The sequence below is a fragment of the Erpetoichthys calabaricus genome, chromosome 6 (genome assembly GCF_900747795.2).
Source record: "Erpetoichthys calabaricus chromosome 6, fErpCal1.3, whole genome shotgun sequence".
In the NCBI taxonomy this organism is placed as follows: Eukaryota; Metazoa; Chordata; class Cladistia; order Polypteriformes; family Polypteridae; genus Erpetoichthys; species Erpetoichthys calabaricus.
In genome coordinates this window covers 201,194,276-201,214,830 of record NC_041399.2, presented here as the reverse complement: position 1 = coordinate 201,214,830, position 20,555 = coordinate 201,194,276, and the positions used below count along the sequence as shown (strand labels likewise).

At 42.9% G+C, this 20,555-nt stretch overlaps 1 protein-coding gene across 1 annotated transcript in view; it reads left to right on the top strand.

Moving 5' to 3' along the window:
* Positions 1–20,555, top strand: part of svila (supervillin a) — a 249,514-nt gene that overhangs the window by 177,566 nt on the left and 51,393 nt on the right. Inside the window, exons 23-27 of the mRNA XM_051929021.1 lie at positions 2,586–2,758; positions 4,827–4,982; positions 10,703–10,839; positions 12,646–12,793; positions 17,944–18,089. Coding sequence (XP_051784981.1) covers positions 2,586–2,758; positions 4,827–4,982; positions 10,703–10,839; positions 12,646–12,793; positions 17,944–18,089 — 760 coding nt within the window. The remainder of the gene's footprint in view (positions 1–2,585; positions 2,759–4,826; positions 4,983–10,702; positions 10,840–12,645; positions 12,794–17,943; positions 18,090–20,555) is intronic.

The window sequence follows — 20,555 nt, the reverse complement described above, 5'->3', positions numbered from 1 at the left end:
ATGTAGCCGTCAGCCATTGGCAGCCTTTACGATATTCATTTTTACTTTCTCGTATACGAAGTATAGGGAAAGTATTGTAATCGCCTGAAGATTCAATGTTGAGGTTTTGATGAATCTCGACGTTTTGGACCTTCCTGACTTTCTCTTATACGAAGTGTAGGGAAAGTATTGGAATCCTCCAAAAGTTTCATTTTGAGATATTGATGAATCTCGTCGTTTTAGACCTCCCGGAGTCCGAAAATACCATTTTTGGAATTGTGTGTGTGTGTTTGTGTATGTAAACATGGTAACTTGAGTACGCTTTCACCTAAGTCAACCAAGTAGTCAGGAAGTCATCGTCCAACCCACTATATCCTAACACAGGGTCACCGGGGTCAAAACATAGATTTGTGTCAACTTTTGGGCTATTTCTGCTAACCGGAAGTGGTACTTTTATTCACGCAGCTGCGGAGTCCGATTTATTCAACTTTACTTTTATAATACTAACTGGCTGTGTAAGCCCGTGCTATAAAAAGCACAGGGTCCTAGAAACTATTGAAATCGTCAGAAAAAAATTGAAATGTCAGGTAATAAATTGAAAGTTTCTTCTGAGGTTTCGTTTTGCCGGCGTGCTCGCCTCTCGAGTGTTAGCAGCGGGAGGAAAAGTAAGAGATACCGTTTTGCCGATGTGCTCGCCTTGCTCCTGTATTAGCCGCTAAGCTAGTGACTCATTCTTCGGAGGTTTCGCTTTGCCGACGTCCTGGCCTCACTTGCGTATCCTCGGAGGTGGAGCCCTTACCCCGACTCCACCTCTCGCTTCCGGGCCGGATACACACACACTTTCACGCGTAGATGTTTATAATAATAATTGTTCAATATATTATTCATTTGATTTGATTTGTTGTTGATGGTTCTTTAATGTACATAATGTAAAAATCATTGTCTTGCAGGTTACTCCTTAAAAATCCATCCCTGTACACTGCAAAAAATGCATACGCAAAAACTAGACAAAAAAACTTTGAACGGGAGCGGTTTTGCTTTTATTTAGCAAACAAATCTGCCAATGGGGTAAACAAAATTTACTTGACAAGACTTATTAAAGTAAGCTAAATAATCGTAAATACAAATTTTTCGATAAGTCAACAATTCTCAAATAAGGAAGATGAGATTTAATCTCATGAAATAAATACTTTTCGACTTGGTTAGATTTCATTTTTTGTAGTGTATCTGAGTATATGAGAAAGTCTAGGGGAGAGCACTCCCGATTTTCAATAAGCATTTGCAAGCATAATTTAGTTTATTAACATGGTTTGATGTGTCGCTCTTTTAGGGTAATTGGTCCTCCTTGAGGTTTTGTGACAATTCACTGCATTTTCTTAAGCTGTCGAGATCATCACTAGGTGTGTGCCACTTTAGATGCCTGGTTGAGTTAACAGCCCTATGATGATTTTGTTATCTAATTGATTTTGGTTTATTTTCATTGCACCATGCTGTTTAACAATAAGTATTAGGTACTTCTATTCCAGCAGCCATATCACCTGCACTTCACTTCCAACTTGTTCTGTTGGATTCAGATCTGGTGATTGGGAAGACCGCCAAAGAACAATGAACTCCTTATCATGTCCATGAGACCAGTTTGAGATGACTTTTGCTTTGAGACATGATGATCAGCCATGCCACATGCACTTCAGAAGCTGAGCAAGTTTGGGCCTTCCCATTACTTGGATGGGAGACCAACCTGGAAACTTGGGTTGCTGCTGGAAGAGGTGTTGGTGAAGCCAGCAGGGGGCGCTTACTCTGTGCTCTGTGCGGGGATCCCTTTGCCCCAGTGCGGTGACGGGGACACTGCTAAAAATTTGTGCTGCCCTTTGGATGCGGCGAAAGCCAATAACCAGTTCTTTGGTTTTGCTGATGTAAAGATGCAGACAGTTCTCAAATTTTTCCACCTGACTCCTCTCTTCTGTCTCATCCCCCCTCCTTATCAATACACCGCATTAGTACATAGTCATCTGGGAATTTCTGCAGGTGACATGAGCTGCAGTTATATTTACAGTCGGAGGTGTACAGAGTGAAGCGAGAAAAGCAGACAGGCCTGTTCCTTGTGGTGTTCCCGTGTTGCTCTCACAATCCTTGAGTCTCTCAAACGGCCTGACAGATACTCAGTTATCCAGGACACCATAAGCTCCACCACCTGCAAATCTCGGAGTTTCCCCCTTTAACAGGGATTACTTGATGGTACTGAAGGCACTGGAGAAATCAAAAAACATAATCCTCACTGCTTTGTCCAGGACGGTGAGAATAAGACTTGCGAATCAGACAGATAGTTGCATCCTCCGCTCCAATCTTTGTCCGATAGGCAAACTGCAGTGGGTCCAGGTGGTCTACCACAAGAGGACTCCTCTATTCCACTCATGATGTGAGACGTTGAGTGCCACTGGTCTATAGTCATTAGGTGAAGAATTTCCTGTCTTTGGATCAGGAGTAATATAGGATGTATTCCACAGCAGTGGCACTTTCTGAAGCCTTAGGGACACTGGATAGGTGACAGAGGACATCACCAAGTCCTCACCATGACGCTGGTTTCTTTCTCTTTCACGGTCTACCAGGCTCATTTCTGCTGTAACGGAACATAAAAGAGCAGTGAGGCCTACTCGAAACGTTCAGTCATCTAAGAACCCTCTGAAGCTGCTAGCTGCGAGAGAAGATATCCGTCACGAATACACTGAGCAGAGATTAAACATCGCCTTTATGGAGTCGAAAAGAATGAAAGCGGAAAAATGTGAGTGGGGTGTTTTTTGTTTTACAATTCTTTAGTTTCACTCTCTGAGACTTTAGTGGCTGTTGGGACTTTTAAGATTTTCTGTTTTTTAATTTTTTTTTCTCTAATCATTAGACTTGATGAGTGTAGAACTTTATTTGATGGGTGTTTATTTAAGATCCTACGCTACTGGGCCCTGGAGCAAGACCCTTAACCCGAAAAACACCCCCGGGTCGCTGTACAATGGCTGACCCTGTGCTGTGACCTCCAAAGGTCATATCAAAAAGACAAATTAAAATATCAAAATTCCTGTCTGTAGTATAGGAAATTCTTGTTTTTGTTGCTCTGTTAGAAATATCAGTTAATGTTAAATGTTGTAACAGGACTGCTATTGAAAAAGTGGCCAATAATATAGGATACAGTAGATAGAAAAAGTCTACACACCCCCTACCAAATCACAGATTTTGTCTAATAAAACAATGAAACCAAGAGAAATCCTGTTGGCGTGTATTCCACGTTTTATTGCAATCTATACACAGGAGATGTTAACAAATCAGAAAATTATATTTAATGAAAAAAGGGGGGAAAAATCCTATAAAACCCTGGAGTCATTAGTGTGCAGACCCTTTAATAATCAAGGACGTGGCTTCATTCAGAATCAGCCAATCACAAGTCCCATCTTAAATAGTTGTTGGTAAACACCTGACACTAATTACAGTGGCTCTGATTGAGCTCAGATAACATTTAGCTGTTCCTGTAGGATTATTCCGATAGCCTCTTGGTTACCACATGCTCTGAAAGCCAGGGTCTGCAAAGAATTTACAAACATGAACAGCATCTCATCATTGAAAGGTATCAGTCAGGACAAGGGTACAGAAAAGTACCTAAAGCATCAACGAGTGGAGAAAATATGGCTCAACAGTGACTCTACCAAGATCAGGACTGATGAGAAGACAAGGAGAAAACTGCTCAGGGAGTCCACCAAGAGGCCTACAGCAACATTTAATGAGTTGGAAGGATTTCCTGACAAGTACTGGTTGCTCCTTACATGTGACAGCAATCAGTCGTATTCTTCATATGTCTGTTTCATGTGGTAGGGTAGTAAGATGAAAGCCTTTCCTCACAAAGAAAAACATCCAAGTCCAGCTAAACTTTGCAAAAAGGTCTACCCGGGTCTCCCACAACCATGTGGACAAACGTATTCTGGTCTGCAGAGACCAAGGTTGAACTATTTGGCCATAATTCCAAAAGGTGGGTTTAATGCAAACATATCACGGCAGGACATCATCAAAAGAACAGCAAACCCACAGTGAAGCATGATGGAGGCCGCAGTGTGCTTTGGGTCTGTGTTACTTCAGCAGGAACAGCTTTAGTCGAGGTGGACTGAATCCTGAAGAGCTGCAAGTATCAGTCTATTTTGGCACAAAACCTTCAAGCATCTGCTAGAAAGCTGAAGAGGAACTTCACCTTTCAGCATGACAACGTCCCAAAGCATAACTCAAAATTAACAAAGCAATGACTTCATCAGAGGAAGATCAAAGTTCTGGAATGGTCCAGCCAGGGCCCACCCAGACCTGTGGGGTGACCTGAAGTGAGCTGTGCGCACAAGATGCCCACAGAATTTGACAGATCTGGAAATTTTTTTGCAAGGGGAGAGGGCAAAAATCACCAAGTCGAGATGTGCCAAACTGATAGCCTCTTAACAAAAAGACTGAGTGCTGTAATAAAATCAAAAGGGGCTTCAACTAAGTTTTAGTTTAGGGGGTCTGCACAGTAACGCAACAAGAGATTTTTTTCATTAATCAGTTTTTCACCTTCTGTGTACAGATTGAAATTTTGCCATTAAGGTGGAGTAAGTTCTGACAGGATTTCTCTTGGTTTCATTTTATTATCACACAAAATGTGTGATTTTGGTAGGGGTGAGGTAGACTTTTTATTACCACCGTATATAGGATTGCACAATGGGTAAAAAATAATCTTAATGTTACATTGTTTAATCACTCAGAGTATAATGGAGATTCCCCCCCCCCCCCACCCCCCCATGTTATAAATTGCTGCGTTTTTATAATTCACTTTTTTTCCCTTTCAGTGGCCAAAAATTCTGGTTTCTCTGATGTAGCATTAGCTGGCCTAGCGAGTAAAGAGAATTTCAGCAGCGTCAGCTTGAGAAGTGTAAACATGACTGAACAAATGTCAAACAACAGTGCGGTGCCATATAAAAAACTAATGCTGCTTCAAGTTAAAGGTAACTTTTTTATCTCTAATTTTGATGGCCTGTTACTCATAAAAATCTTAATTTGCTTTGATTTGGAGTGCCCATAAGAAATGTGCTGATTTGCTTCATGAGGTCGAAGTGCATAATAAACAAGAACAGTTGCATCAAATATTTGAAATTTGAAAATTTCAAATATTTGAAATTTTAAGTGTGTTGTTCACTTTAAATTTTTAAAGTCTAAATATTCAAATTGTAATAAAGATTTGTCATTTTTCACACTCTGATAGAGGTCCATTGAGGGGTTAGATGTCTTGAAAAATTACATCATTCATAATTCGCTGGCCTTGAAATAGTCTAAAGCACGGGTGGGCAGATTCAGTCCTGGAGGGCCACAGTGGTTGCAGGTTTTTGTTCCAACCCAGTTGCTTAATTAAAAAACAATCCTTGTCAATTATTTAATTTCATGGCTGGTTGGTGCTTTAACTCTGCCATGTCATTCTTATATCCTCCAAATGATTAGAAGTCTAAAACAGACAAGTTATTCTCAGTGCTTCACTTTTTTCTCTTCACTTTCCTCCCAGGTATTTAATTAAACCCAATAGTGCACGATAAATACACACAGAGGTGTAAATGGAAACAAGCTAAATGGAGAAATGCTGGTTTCTTTTATTGTTTGCATCTTATTGCTAATAAGGAGTACAGTACTCCCTCGCTATCGCGCTTCGCCTTTCACGGCTTCACTCCATCGCGGATTTTATATGTAAGCAAATTTAAATATATATCACGGATTTTTCGCTGCTTCGCGGGTTTCTGCGGACAATGGGTCTTTTAATTTCTGGTACATGCTTCCTCAGTTGGTTTGCCCAGTTGATTTCATACAAGGGACGCTATTGGCAGATGGCTGAGAAGCTACCCAACTTACTTTTCTCTCTCTCTTGCGCTTACTTTCTCTGATCCTGACGTAGGGGGTGTGAGCAGGGGGGCTGTTCGTACACCTAGACAATACGGACGCTCGTCTAAAAATGCTGAAAGATTATCTTCACGTTGCTACCTTCTTTGTGCAGCTGCTTCCTGAAGCGACATGCTGCACGGTGCTTCGCATACTTAAAAGCTCGAAGGGCACGTATTGATTTTTGATTGAAAAACAAACTCTGTCTTTCTCTCTCTCTCTCTCTTTGTCTGCTCCTGACGGAGGGGGTGTGAGCTACCGCCTTCAACAGCTTTGTGCCGCAGTGCTTCGCATACTTAAAAGCAAACAGCCCTATTGATTTGTTTGCTTTTCTCTCTATCTCTGACATGCTCTGCTCCTGACGCGCACTCCTTTGAAGAGGAAGATATGTTTGCATTCTTTTAATTGTGAGACAGAACTGTCATCTCTGTCTTGTCATGGAGCACAGTTTAAACGTTTGAAAAAGAGACAAATGTTTGTTTGCAGTGTTTGAATAACGTTCCTGTCTCTCTACATCCTCCTGTGTTTCTGCGCAAATCTGTGACCCAAGCATGACAATATAAAAATAACCATATAAACATATGGTTTCTACTTCGGGGATTTTCTTATTTCGCGGGTGGCTCTGGAACGCAACCCCCGCGATGGAGGATGGATTACTGTAATTAAAAACCAAGACTACAGCTGTTTAAGACTAAAAAGCAGTAAGAGTTCAAAATCTTAACGAGCGAGACAACTAAAGTAAAGCAGAAGTGTTACTTGAGCAATAAGTACTTCTTATTAAGCAGCTGGATTGGAGCAAAAACCTGCAGCCACTGCGGTCCTCCAGGACTGAATCTGCCCACCCCTGGTCTAAAGTGTAGTTTCTTAAAGTAATTTTGGGTCGCACAGGGTGATGACTCACCATTGTATTCAATGGGAAAGGGTCCCACATGGTCTGAAGTGTCTTGTAATGGGCAGTTTAAGCATCAACGTTGCTGTACTGTGACTGTTGTTGCCGATTCTCCAAGGTGGGGGGGCATCTGAGGGTCGTCATGGACTTGGGTTTTGAAGACACTAAGGAGGGCAAGATTGTGGTGTGCGAACAAGTTTAAGAAACATTGGTCTAAAATGATCACAAACATAAGCATGTGAGTTATTTATTTTTAACCTGCTGGGAGTGGTTCTTGTAGGGCTACGACTGACTACTCAAAGTGATATCAAGCGACACTCCACTGACCCGTATTACTGGTCTGGTCAGGTTTGGGAGCATGTGCTTGTACAGCGCTCATTGTTGCAACCACCACTCAGTGAAACGGCTTGAGATCCCTGTTGTCAACCCCTAAGGCAAACATGCGGTCCTATCCCACCACCCCAGCAATCCCCAACAGCCAGGTGTTATGTGGGCATCCCCTTGGCCTGGTCCAGCTGCTAGGATCCTCAGCAATATGAGGGTCCTGTGAGTCAGATCACCCTCTGGGCTGCAACCGATGCTCCCTCATAATGTAGGTAACATCCCTCATTCGGGACTCTGTGAGCAACACAAAGTCAAGCCAGCGGTACCCAAGGATTCTCCAAAGAGAGACAGTACTGAAGGAGTCCAGTCGTCGTCGTCTTGTTTTACTGATCCCCATTTTTTCAAAGTTTTTTGAAAAGAAGTAACTGTGACCCCTTGTACCCCATTAGGTTGTGAGCCCCTGGGGTTCATTGATGTGGCATGTGCAACAAGTTCTGATTGTTTTTTACTGAAGACCTCTATTGGTTTACTCTTCATCATAAGTGTGTAATCTCCTTCCCAAAATATGGTGCAACAATAACCTAAAAATGAAGGAATTTTTCAGGTCAAGAGGGACAAAATTCGTCTCGTCCAAAAAACTCAGTGTCTTGCATAAAAAGACAGCAAGTCAAACAGTATGTAATTTGTGGGGTCTTGCTTGTACCAGTTAGGAGGCGCTGGACAAAAAAAATTAACAGATTTTAAATGTAAGTAATTCTTCAGAGCACGATATATGAATGAGTGCAGATGTCTGCGATGAGTGGGTAACAATGGCCTTACAAAAGAGATACGATCGCTACACTTCACTGCCTGTAAGACAAGTGGACGATGTCTGAAAGAGAGATACTAGCATTAAGAATATTTGGTCTTTGACCCCTCTACTCGCCCACTCTCGCCAATAGTCAAAAGAAACCCTGATGATAAGTAAAATTAATTAAATATGAAAGTGTATTACAGTCAAGAAACCAGGGTTTACACATGTCCATTAAAAGGTGACAGGGTGCTCATTTTGTGATCCCGTTTCTCACGGACCGGTCCGATGTACACACGCAGAAAACAGTACAAACGGAAAATAAGAAAATGATTAAGCAGAGTCCGGGTGAAATGACGACCAATCCTGTCTTGCAGTTCTTGCTGGATGTTGCAAAAAAAAAACAGACAGCAGGTGTATATGGCAGCTTCCTCGCTATCCTGAGGAATTAAGAGCGAGTCCGACTCGCCAGCAGGAGCACTCGGAAAACCATCTGGCCATATAAAGAAACCCATACATTCATCCTCGCTCGTTCTTTTCTTCTGGGTAGTCACCCCACAAGTGGCGAACGTCCCTGGGTGAAGTTCACCCTCACCATCTTCCTAGGCTTAGATGGACGAGCCCTTGGCTTTGCTGCTTCCTTTCTCTCTCCTCCCCCTTCTTGGTTAGCAGTCTTCCTTAAAAAAAATTCCCGCTAAAATGTCCCATTTCCTGCCTCAGTAGTCATAGAAACATGACACCTCCCCTAGGCAGCTGAAATTCCTACCAAGCAGGATCCTCCCAAACTTGGCTGTCGACTACAATACCTGACTGGATATTCCTTCTTCATCATCAAGTACCTATAATATAGTGATGGCAGTCAAGAAAGCAAACCTGATTTTAGCTTTGTGTACTCTTGCTACAGTCCTGGGATGATTCCTGCCTTGAACCCAATGTTGTCTGATAATAATAATTCTTTACATTTTATATAGCGCGTTTCTCACTACTCAAAGCGCTCAGCAATTGCAGGTTAAGGGCTTTGCTCAAGGGCCCAACAGAGCAGAGTCACTATTGGCATTTATGGGATTCGAACCGGCAACCTTCCGATTGCCAGTGCAGATCCCTTGCCTCAGAGCCACCACTCCGTCTAGATCATGTTCAGCTCCCTTGATCCATAAACTAAGTATGGCAGGCTTGATGACGGATATCGAGATGGCTTATACTGTTCCAAGATCCTTCGCCTTCACAATACTCTGTACAATAGTGTATACTGACACAACTCAAGGTTCTTTGAGTTAAGGTTTCTGGAGTAGAATTATACATTTATAGAAGTCTAAATTGGTCCACAGTTTATTTTTTTTTTTTGGGTAGTAGGAATGAAAATACCTGAATCTTATTTTTTTTGTGCTGAATCCAAAAATTAGAGTTTTAGAGTATCGGGTAAGGACTTTCAGTAATGTACAACTTCAGTTTAAAAGTACAGTGGAACCTCGGGTCACGACCATAACTCTTTCCAAAACACTGGTCGCAACCCGATTTGGTCATGACCCGAACTAATTTCCCCCATAGGATTGTATGTAAATACAATTAATCCATTCCAGACCGTACGAACTGTATGTAAATATATATTTTTTTTTTTTTTAAAGATTTTTAAGCACAAAAATAGTTAATTATACCATAGAATGCACAGTGTAATAGTAAACTAAATGTAAAAACATTGAATAACACTGAGAAAACCTTGAACAACAGAGAAAACTAACTTTGCAAGAGTTTGCGCTGTAGCCTTACGAACCACTTACTGTAAACACTTTTTTTTTTTTTTAATGAGTTTTAAGCACGGGGGGAAAAAATGAAAATTTGAAAAATCCTTAATTTATACAAAAACTAACCATAAACAACCAAGAAAACTAACCTTGCATGAGTTGAGTTCTGCCATGAAAGAACTAGCCAGGATAGTTTTGTAGCAAGTCACTGTGAATCTTCCTGGCTTTCTCACATAACATCGCCTCGCTTACGCTCTCCCCTGCAAGTTTCTTCTCGTTCAGCCACACTAGCAACAGTTTTTCCACCTCTTCCAGCACTTGAGGCCTCTGCTTGGTTAGCACTGTAACCCCTTTTGCAACATCAGCTGCTTTAATGGCCTCTTTCTGCTTTAGAATAGTCGAAATCGTAGATTTTGACTTCTTGTTCTCGGCAGCAAGATCCATAACACGAACGCCACGCTCATACTTTTCAATAATTTCTTTAATTCGATTTCAGTTTTCTTCGAACCTTTCTTCTCACCAACACTACCACTCTTCACTTGCTTAGAGGCCATGGTTAATTGCAAAATTAATGCAAAAGCACATGAAACAAAGCCCAAAGAGTTCACAGCGAATGCATGCACGTCTGACAGAGAACAATATACAGGGAGAGACTGAACACATGCGGAAATCATCGGCACATATGAACCAGAAGGGAAACTGATTTGTTTGTCACCCGAGTGTGTGGTCGTGAACAGATGCAAAAGTTTGGCGAACATTTTGGTCGTAACCCGATTTGTACGTGGTCCGAGACGTTCGTGACCCGTGGTTCCACTGTATTGTATACTATCATGCTTATTAAAATGAGAAAGGTGTAATCTAAACCTTATCCATTTTGATTTTCTGCTCTACTTTCCTGCTATAAAATGAGACATGTAATTAAAAGAATGCCCTTCTTTTAATGTACTTAAAATGTTCAGCCAATACCCAAATAATAGTGTGGTACTCTCTTCTAATGTCAGTTGCTATTACAAACTGGTTTCATGGGTCTGTTTTATAACTCTTGCTTTTGTTAAGGGCGCAGGCACATACAGACAAGACTGGTTGAACCTAGAGCGTCGTCTTTGAACAGTGGGGATTGTTTCTTGCTGGTAACGCCACATCACTGCTTTATATGGGTAGGAGAATTTGCCAACGTCATTGAAAAAGCAAAGGTAAGACACTCGATTCACAAAATATTTGAGCAGCATAAAGTTGACTTTGAAAAAATGTACTAGCAATGCCCTGGAGTCGCTGCGTACACGTGGTTGATATCCCCAGATAATTCCTGGGTTTTCCTTTCACATCTGCAGGGCTGTGGAGTCGGTAACTGGAGTGTGAGTCGGTAAAAATGTACCCACTTTGACAAAATGTAAATTGTTATATAATGTGTTAATTTCCAATTTTGCATATACTAATTCAATTAAGTTATTTTTTATTCTTGCCTTTTGATAAAAATAGTCTGATTATGGGATAAATGTTTTCAATCAACAATCTGATTACAAATTGGGGCGCCGTCTGAATCAGTAGTGTGATAAATCTTGGGAAAGGGGGGAGTCCATTGTGTTGTGTAGTTCTGCAGATCTTAAAGACCACCTGTTAGGATTATTCAGCAACTGTAAATTATAACAAAGTAAAAAATAATGTACCCTTTGGTTCAAGCCTTTAATTCCCTTTTAACTTTGTTATATGTCTGACGCACTATACACCATTACATATTTTGAAGGTGGATTTTTTTTTTTTTAAACTTTTATTGAATTTATTTATCTACTATCTCTATATGTAAAATCCTAAGCCTAAAAGTGCAACGATTTTCTGCTACGTTATTTGTCACGCTTTAAATCAGGCTTTTTTTAAAACCTACATATATGTGTTTGGTATCATTCTTTTCAGAATTTATCGAACTTTTAATGTGATGTTGGTAGATTTTCAGATTCTTATTCCGTTTTTAAATTATAAACTAAAAAATATCAAGAACTCGCGTCCCACGAGATGAGACTTTGTGCCAAGAGACTTAACCACGCCCGGGGCTGGGAATAAAAGACAAAGAGTAGGACAGCTGCTGTACAGGCCTTTAAACATTTGAAGCACCGTGCGAGATACAGATGACGTGGCACAGCAACAGCAACAAGCCAGGAACTGATCGAGCAAAGAGGAGGAAAAAAAAAAAAAAAAACAACTATTTGTTTCCCATTGTATCCCCGCTTAAGAGGGGGTTTCAGAGGAGCGACTGCGTCTCCTTGAGGTGCATTCAGCCCCCATCTTGACGACGCAAAGTGGGCTGGCGTGTAGCGCAGGCAGAGGGGTTGGCAAGTGAAGTGAGCGGGGGGAACCCCCTAGTACCGTGTAACACTCCACACAATCAAGTCAAACTTAACAAAACTAAATTCAATTCAGTCCCCACCATGAGAAAGAGAGAGGCCAACAGCCAAAGTAAACTTTTGAGAGTAGGTGGTAGGTGGATTTTGCTTTTTTTATTGTATATTTCAAAGCATTACAAATTCTGGTCTATTCCTAGATTAATAATACATTTTATTTATGTAGTGCCTTTCCCATTCTGAAAGTGCTTAGATGAAAGCCTTGCACATGTACATGAGCTTGTAATTAAATAATCAATATTTGATTTAAGCTTCTTAGTAAATCAAACATTTTGGTTTATTCATTTATATGTTTGTTTTCTAAACTTGTTTGTTCTCATGCAGAGGCAAGTGGGTGAAACTAATATTTAGTTTTTATTGCATCTTCCCATTAAAGTTGCCCATTTTGATGACTTGTGTCTTCACACATCCGTAATTTGTATTGTAAATGCTGGATGCATTTGATATTTTATTTTCCTTTACAGCTTGCCCTTTGTTGATGCCAAAATGTACAGTAGACCCACTGTTCAACGTTCATTCTGTTGTAATCATGGTTACTCGTTCTCGGAATATATTTATTTCTTTATTTATTTATTTGTTTGTTTGTCCTGCCTGCTTTCACAGGCTTCTGAACTGGCAACATTCATCCAGACTAAAAGGGATTTGGGATGTCGATCCCCTTACATACAGACCATCGAGGAAGGGATTAATACACACAGTCACGCAGCCAGAGAGTTCTGGAAGCTGCTTGGTGGACAGTCCAATTACCAAGGTTAGTTTAAAGGATAAGGCAATATCGTAATACTTTTTTTTGTAATACACATGAATGCATTGTATTAATGAGTTTTTCTTTTATAGTATATGTGTTTAACTCTTTTAAAACCTTTCTTCTGTCATGTATGGTAAGAACAGGAAAGCGGCAGCAGCTACCCTTGGGCCTAACTAGGATTAAGCAGGTTTGAGAATGAATGAAGGAAGCAGGTTAGAAAATGTCTGCATGGTGTAACATTCAGGTGCATTCGGGGACTTGGTTAACTGAATTGAATGTTGGCTAGCATTTATGTATTTATGTCATTGAAGAGTTGCCGCATTTTTGTTAAATATTTTACAACAGTGAGTCTTGTTACATGCATTAAGAGACTACATTAATTACACACTTTTTTTTAAACAGGGCTTTACAGTGCCATGTAGTTTAAAGAAGAGCCCAAACTGTCTTGTGGTAGCTCAGTTACTTTCACAGATGGCAAATTCCAGTTTATGTCAGGTCAGGCTGGGGAGCATTCGCCATTACAGCGAGTTGCCGCACCCACCACATGATGAAACCGTTCAGAATCTCAGTTGGCATCACCCCAGGCAGACATGCAGTTCAGTCCCACCCTCTGGAAATTACCATCCATTTGCCATGGCCAGATGTTATGTGGGCGTCCCCTTGGCCTGGTCCAGCCACTCCGGTCCTCAACTATCCTGTGAGCTGGATCACCCTTGGGAATCACGCCACAGGGCCATAGTTCCATAACTGACGCTCCCTCACAATGCAGGTAATGTGCCTCATTTGGGACTCTGTGAGCAACACAAAGTCAAACCAGCAGTGCCCAAGGATTCTCTGAAGAGACACAGCACTGAAGGAGTCCAGTCTTCATCTCAGCTCACTGGATAGTGTCCGTGTCTCACAAACAGGAAGCACCAGGACTCTAAAGACTTGGACCATCGTCCTTTTGCATAGATATCAGGAGCGCCACACATCTTTTTCCAGTGACCTCATGACCCCCCCCACCCCATGCTCTCCCAATCCGCCTACTGTTTTCACGTGAATGTCACTGCCAAGGTAAGTAAACCTCTCAGTGCAGCGGACATTCTCTCTGCAGACTGACACACTGCTGATGGCTGTGCCCAAGAGGTCATTAAAGTTCATTACATGTTTAGAGTATCCCCCAGCCACACTACCATCTACCAGTAAGTGTCTAGATAGTAATTACGGAAGCTAGTTTCTGTCGTCACTAGTGCCATAATATGCTCCACCATGCTTGTAAGATCCAAATTGAAGAAGTGACACTTGTTTGTCAGGAGTTGGTTATTGACTTTCACCGCACCAAAGAGACTTACTGTATGTCCAGTTCCGATTCTGGCAGTGGATGCAGAAGTGGTCCACCCCTACATGTACTTGGGGATCCACATTAATTACAGGCTGGGCAGGTCTTGGAACACAGAGGAACTACGTCAGTAAGGGTAAAGCAGGCTCTTTTTCCTTAGAAGACACTGCATTCCTTCAATGTGGGAAGTGGCGTCCTTCACATCTCCAACAACTCTGTGATGGACAGTGCGATTTTTGTATGCTATGTTTTTTGTAAGCCCAGCGAATCAACAAGCTGATTAAAAGACCACATTCTGGACCCCATGGAGGTAGTAACAATGAGAGAGGATGAAAACAAAAATGAGTGCCATTATGAACATTGATTGATAGATAGATAGATACTTTATTGATCCCAAGGGGAAATTCCCATACTCCAGCAGCAGCATATTGATAAAAAACAATATTAAATTAAAGAGTGATAAAAATTGCAGGTATAACGGACAATAACTTTGAATAATGTTAACGTTTACCCCCACCCCCCGAGTGGAATTGAAGAGTCGCATAGGGTGGGGGAGGAACGATCTCCTCAGTCTGTCAGTGGAGCAGGACAGTGACAGCAGTCTGTCGCTGAAGCTGCTCCTCTGCCTGGAGATGATCCTGTTTAGTGGATGCAGTGGATTCTCCATGATTGACAGGAGCCTGCTCAGCGCCCATCGCTCTGCCACGGATGTCAAACTGTCCAGCTCCATGCCTACAATAGAGCCTGCCTTCCTCACCAGTTTGTCCAGACGTGAGGCGTCCCTCTTCTTTATGCTGCCTCCCCAGCACACCACCGCATAGAAGGGGGTGCTCGCCAAAACCATCTGATAGAACATCTGTAGTATCTTATTGGAGATGTTGAAAGATGTCAGCCTTCTAAGGAAGTATAGTCGGCTCTGTCCTCTCTTGCACAGAGCATCAGTATTGACAGTCCAGTCCAGTTTATCATCCAGCTGCACTCCCAGGTATTTATAGGTCTGCACCCTCTGCACACAGTCACCTCTGATGATCATGGGGTCCATGAGGGGCCTGGGCTTCCTAAAATCCACCACCAGCTCCTTGGTTTTGCTGGTGTTCAGGTGTAGGTGGTTTGAGTCGCACCGTTTAACAAAGTCATTGATTAGGTCCCTATACTCCTCCTCCTGCCCACTCCTGATGCAGCCCACGATAGCAGTGTCATCAGCGAACGTTTGCACGTGGCAGGACTCCGAGTTGTATTGGAAGTCTGATGTATATACAGTGCATCCGGAAAGTATTCACAGCGCATCACTTTTTCCACATTTTGTTATGTTACAGCCTTATTCCAAAATGGATTAAATTCATTTTTTTCCTCCGAATTCTACACACAACACCCCATAATGACAACGTGAAAAAAGTTTACTTGAGGTTTTTGCAAATTTATTAAAAATAAAAAAAGTGAGAAAACACGTGTACATAAGTATTCACAGCCTTTGCCATGAAGCTCAAAATTGAGCTCAGGTGCATCCTGTTTCCCCTGATCATCCTTGAGATGTTTCTGCAGCTTAATTGGAGTCCACTTGTGGTAAATTCAGTAGACTGGACATGATTTGGAAAGGCACACACCTGTCTATATAAGGTCCCACAGTTGACAGTTCATGTCAGAGCACAAACCAAGCATGAAGTCAAAGGAATTGTCTGTAGACCTCCGAGACAGGATTGTCTCGAGGCACAAATCTGGGGAAGGTTACAGAAAATTTCTGCTGCTTTGAAGGTCCCAATGAGCACAGTGGCCTCCATCATCCATAAGTGGAAGAAGTTCGAAACCACCAGGACTCTTCCTAGAGCTGGCCGGCCATTTAAACTGAGCGATCGGGGGAGAAGGGCCTTAGTCAGGGAGGTGACCAAGAACCCGATGGTCACTCTGTCAGAGGTCCTCTGTGGAGAGAGGAGAACCTTCCAGAAGGACAACCATCTCTGCAGCAATCCACCAATCAGGCCTATATGGTAGAGTGGCCAGACGGAAGCCACACCTTAGTAAAAGGCACATGGCAGCCCGCCTGGAGTTTGGCAAAAAGGCACCTGAAGGACTGTCAGACCATGAGAAAGAAAATTCTGTGGTCTGATGAGACATAGATTGAGCTCTTTGGTGTGAATGCCAGGCATCACATTTGAAGGAAACCTGGCACCATCCCTACAGTGAAGCATGGTGGTGGCAGCATCATGCTGTGGGGATGTTTTTCAGCGGCAGGGACTGGGAGACTAGTCAGGATAAAGGGAAAGATGACTGCAGCAATGTACAGACACATCCTGGATGAAAACCTGCTCTTGACCTCAGACTGGGGCGACGGTTCATCTTTCAGCAGGACAACGACCCTAAGCACACAGCCAAGATATCAAAGGAGTGGCTTCAGAACAACTCTGTGAATGTCCTTGAGTGGCCCAGCCAGAGCCCAGACTTGAATCCGATTGAACATCTCTGGAGAGATCTTAAAATGGCTGTGCACCGACGCTTCCCATCCAACCTGATGGAGCCTGAGAGGTGCTGCCAAGAGGAATGGGCGAAATTGGCCATGGATAGGTGTGCCAAGCTTGTGGCATCACATTCAAAAAGACTTGAGGCTGTAATCGCTACCAAAGGTGTATCGACAAAGTATTGAGCAAAGGCTGTGAATACTTATGTACATGGGATTTCTCATTTTTTTTTATTTTTAATACATTTGCAAAAACCTCAAGTAAACTTTTTTCACGTTGTCATTATGGGTTGTTGTGTGCAGAATTCTGAGGGAAAAAAATGAATTTAATCCATATTGGAATAAGGCTGTAACATAACAAAAAGTGATGCGCTGTGAATACTTTCCGGATGCACTGTACGCTGAACAGGACCGGAGAAAGTGCAGTCCCCTGCGGCGCTCCTGTGTTGCTGACCATAATGTCAGACCTGCAGTTCCTGAGACGCACATACTGAGGTCTGTCTGTAAGACAGTCCACAATCCATGCCACCAGGTATGAATCTACTCCCATTCCCATCTCTGTCAGCTTGTCCCTAAGGAGCAGAGGTTGGATGGTGTTGAAGGTGCTAGAGAAGTCCAGAAACATAATTCTTACAGCACCACTGCCTCTGTCCAAGTGGGAGAGGGGTCGGTGTAGCATGTAGATGATGGCATCATCTGCTCCCACCTTCTCCTGGTATGTGAACTGCAGAGGGTCGAGGGCGTGGCGGACCTGTAGCCTCAGGTGGTGAAGCAGCAGCCGCTCCATGGTCTTCATCACAATGCTGCACATCCTCGCTTTGACACTCCCAACACAGAGGACTTTCAGACAATGAAGTATTCAGCAAAAGTATCTCAAGAAACATGACTGGGGATTCTTTATACCAACAGCAACATGTCTGCATAGCACCCCACCTGGATTCTGACTGCCAAGTCAGGCATTTTTCTTTGATTTTTAAATTATCTATCTTACTAGTCATTATGGTGTGTGTTCAGAATATATTGTATATATGTATATTTTTCTGTCTATTTTTGTATTTATTTAAAGAGCTTTTGTTAAAAGCCAAATTTCACCCTGGGGACAAATAAGGTTCCATCTGTCTATTAGGGCAAAGTGGTGGCTCTGAGGCTAGGGCTCTGTGCCAGCAATTGAAAGGTTGCCAGTTTGAATCCCATAAACTCCAGCAGTGACTCCACTCCATTGGGCCTTTAACCTGCAATTGTTCTGTCCTGGGTAGGACATTAATCTGCATCCAACCCCGCAAGCAGGTCCTCCAACGTGCAGGGACAACTTAAGGGTTGGTGGCAGGATTGGCACTCCAGCCCACTGCTCAGGAGAACGTTTTCTAATTCTTTTCACAGCGGCTGGAACCCCTGAAGAAGATGAGCTCTATGAAACTGCAATAGTAGAAACCAACTGTATCTACCGCCTTGTAGATGATAAGCTTGTCCCTGATGATGATTTCTGGGGAAAAATTCCACGGTGCTTATTGTTGGATTCCAAAGAAGTAAGTATTTTTGGAGGGTATGCCTGTTCTTAAATGTTTATGTTCATATAACTAAAGAAAAACAGCCTTGGGCCCCTGACCTCTCCATCTATGCGTTGCAGTAAGCGCCATACGATTTCTTTTATTTGCAAACATTCCTCCATGTTCTTTTCCATGTCTCCTTTTTTACACTGCATAGTTTCACATTTACTTACTGTTATCTGAAGTGAGGGGGGAAAACAACAACAACATTTATTTGTATAGCACATTTTCAGACAAATAATGCTGTACATGATGAAGGGACCTGTACAAACATAGAGCTTCTGGCGTCATGGTTGAATCTGTGAGAAGCAGTAATTTGTAAAGGGTTTCTTTCATCGTAATAATAATACATTTTATTTATATAGCACCTTTCCCATGCTCAAACAGTCCATCTCTTATTTACAAGTATCCATCCATCCTCTTCCGCTTATCCGAGATCGGGTCACGGGGGCAGCAGCTTGAGCAGAGATGCCCAGACTTCCATCTCCCCAGCCACTTCTTCTACCTCTTCCAGAAGAATCCTGAGGTGTTCCCAGGCCAGCCGGGAGACACAGTCCCTCCAGTGTGTCCTGGGTCTTCCCCAGGGCCTCCTCCCAATTAGACATGCCCGGAACACCTCACCAGGGAGGTGTCCTGATCAGATCCCTGAGCCACCTCATCTGACTCCTCTCGATGCGGAGGAGCAGCGGCTCTACTCTGAGCCCCTCCCGGATGACTGAGCTTCTCACCCTATCTTTAAGGGAAAGCCCAGACACCCTGCGGAGAAATCTCATTTCAGCCGCTTGTATTCGCGATCTCGTTCTTTCGGTCACTACCCATAGCTCGTGACCATAGGTGAGGGTAGGAGCATAGATTGACTGGTAAATTGAGAGCTTTGTCTTACGGCTTAGCTCCTTTTTCACCACGACAGACCGATGCAGAGCCCTCATCACTGCGGACGCTGCACTGATCCGCCTGTCGATCTCATGCTCCATTCTTCTCTCACTCATGAACAAGATCCTGAGATACTTGAACTTCTCCACTTGGGGCAGGATCTTGCTCCCAACCCTGAGAGGGCACTCCACCCTTTTCCAGCTGAGGACCATGGTTTCGGATTTGGAGGTGCTGATTCCCATCCCAGCCGCTTCACACTCAGCTGCGAACCGATCCAGAGAGAGCTGAAGATCACGGCCTGATGAAGCAAACAGGACAACATCATCTGCAAAAAGCAGTGACCCAATCCTGAGCCCACCAAACCGGACCCCCTCAACGCCCTGGCTGCGCCTAGAAATTCTGTCCATAAAAGTTATGAACAGAATCGGTGACAAAGGGCAGCCTTGGTGGAGTCCAACTCTCACTGGAAACGGGTTCGACTTACTACCGGCAATGCAGATCAAGCTCTGACACCGGTTGTACAGGGACCGAACAGCCCTTATCAGGGGGTCCGGTACCCCATACTATCGGAGTACCCCCCCACAGGATTCCCCGAGGGACACGGTCGAATGCCTTTTCCAAGTCCACAAAACACATGTAGACTGGTTGGGCGAACTCCCATGCACCCTCCAGGACTCTGCTAAGGGTGTAGAGCTGGTCCACTGTTCTGCGACCAGGACGAAGACCACACTCTTCCTCCTGAATCCGAGGTTCGACTATCCGATGGACCCCCCTCTCCAGGACTTCCGAATAGACTTTTCCAGGGAGGCTGAGGAGTGTGATCCCTCTTTAATTACAAGTGGAGGGTAATAAATATGTATTACTGAACTAAGTATATCATTCATTTGAATTGAAATTATTCTTGTACAGCACACTTTATTTTGTTTGTGGCTTTCTGTTTACAATCTAATTCTGGATGAGCTCGCAGTTTGCTTTTATATTCCATTTCATGAACCTAAGTTATAGTCTAATACTTTGAAGTGCCCATTGACCTCTTTCTAAATAGTCTTAAAGCTCATTTTCTAAAAGTTCACACGGTAGCAAATAATGAACCCTGCAGTGTAACTGTGTATTCATTTACATTCATTCGCGGTTTGTAGTCTAGTGAAAGAATTAGCCTTTCATTAATGGAGCAGCTACAGGGAACACCTGTGCCTACTGTGGCCCTTCATAGATTGGTTCAGCAGTAGTCGGTCTATACGCTCCTCCCGAATCACATCAGACTCGGAAGAAAGTCATCAAAAGAAGTGACAAACTCAATAAGAGATGCAAAATTGGCTTTGATTAAGCGGCAAGAAATAATCAAAACCTTTAGGCATTGCTGTCCTGCATGGATTGTATTGACGAGCCCCAAACCATAAAATCATTCAGAGTCCTCGATCCGACTTTGAAAAAAAGAAGTCATCCAGTTAATTCAATAAAACTCACAAACTGGACTCTGAATAATAGACTGCATATAACGAAAGCCTACAGCCTCTCGGAGTTCAGAATAGATTATTGTGGATGAGCTAATCGTTTAACGATGTTCTACTC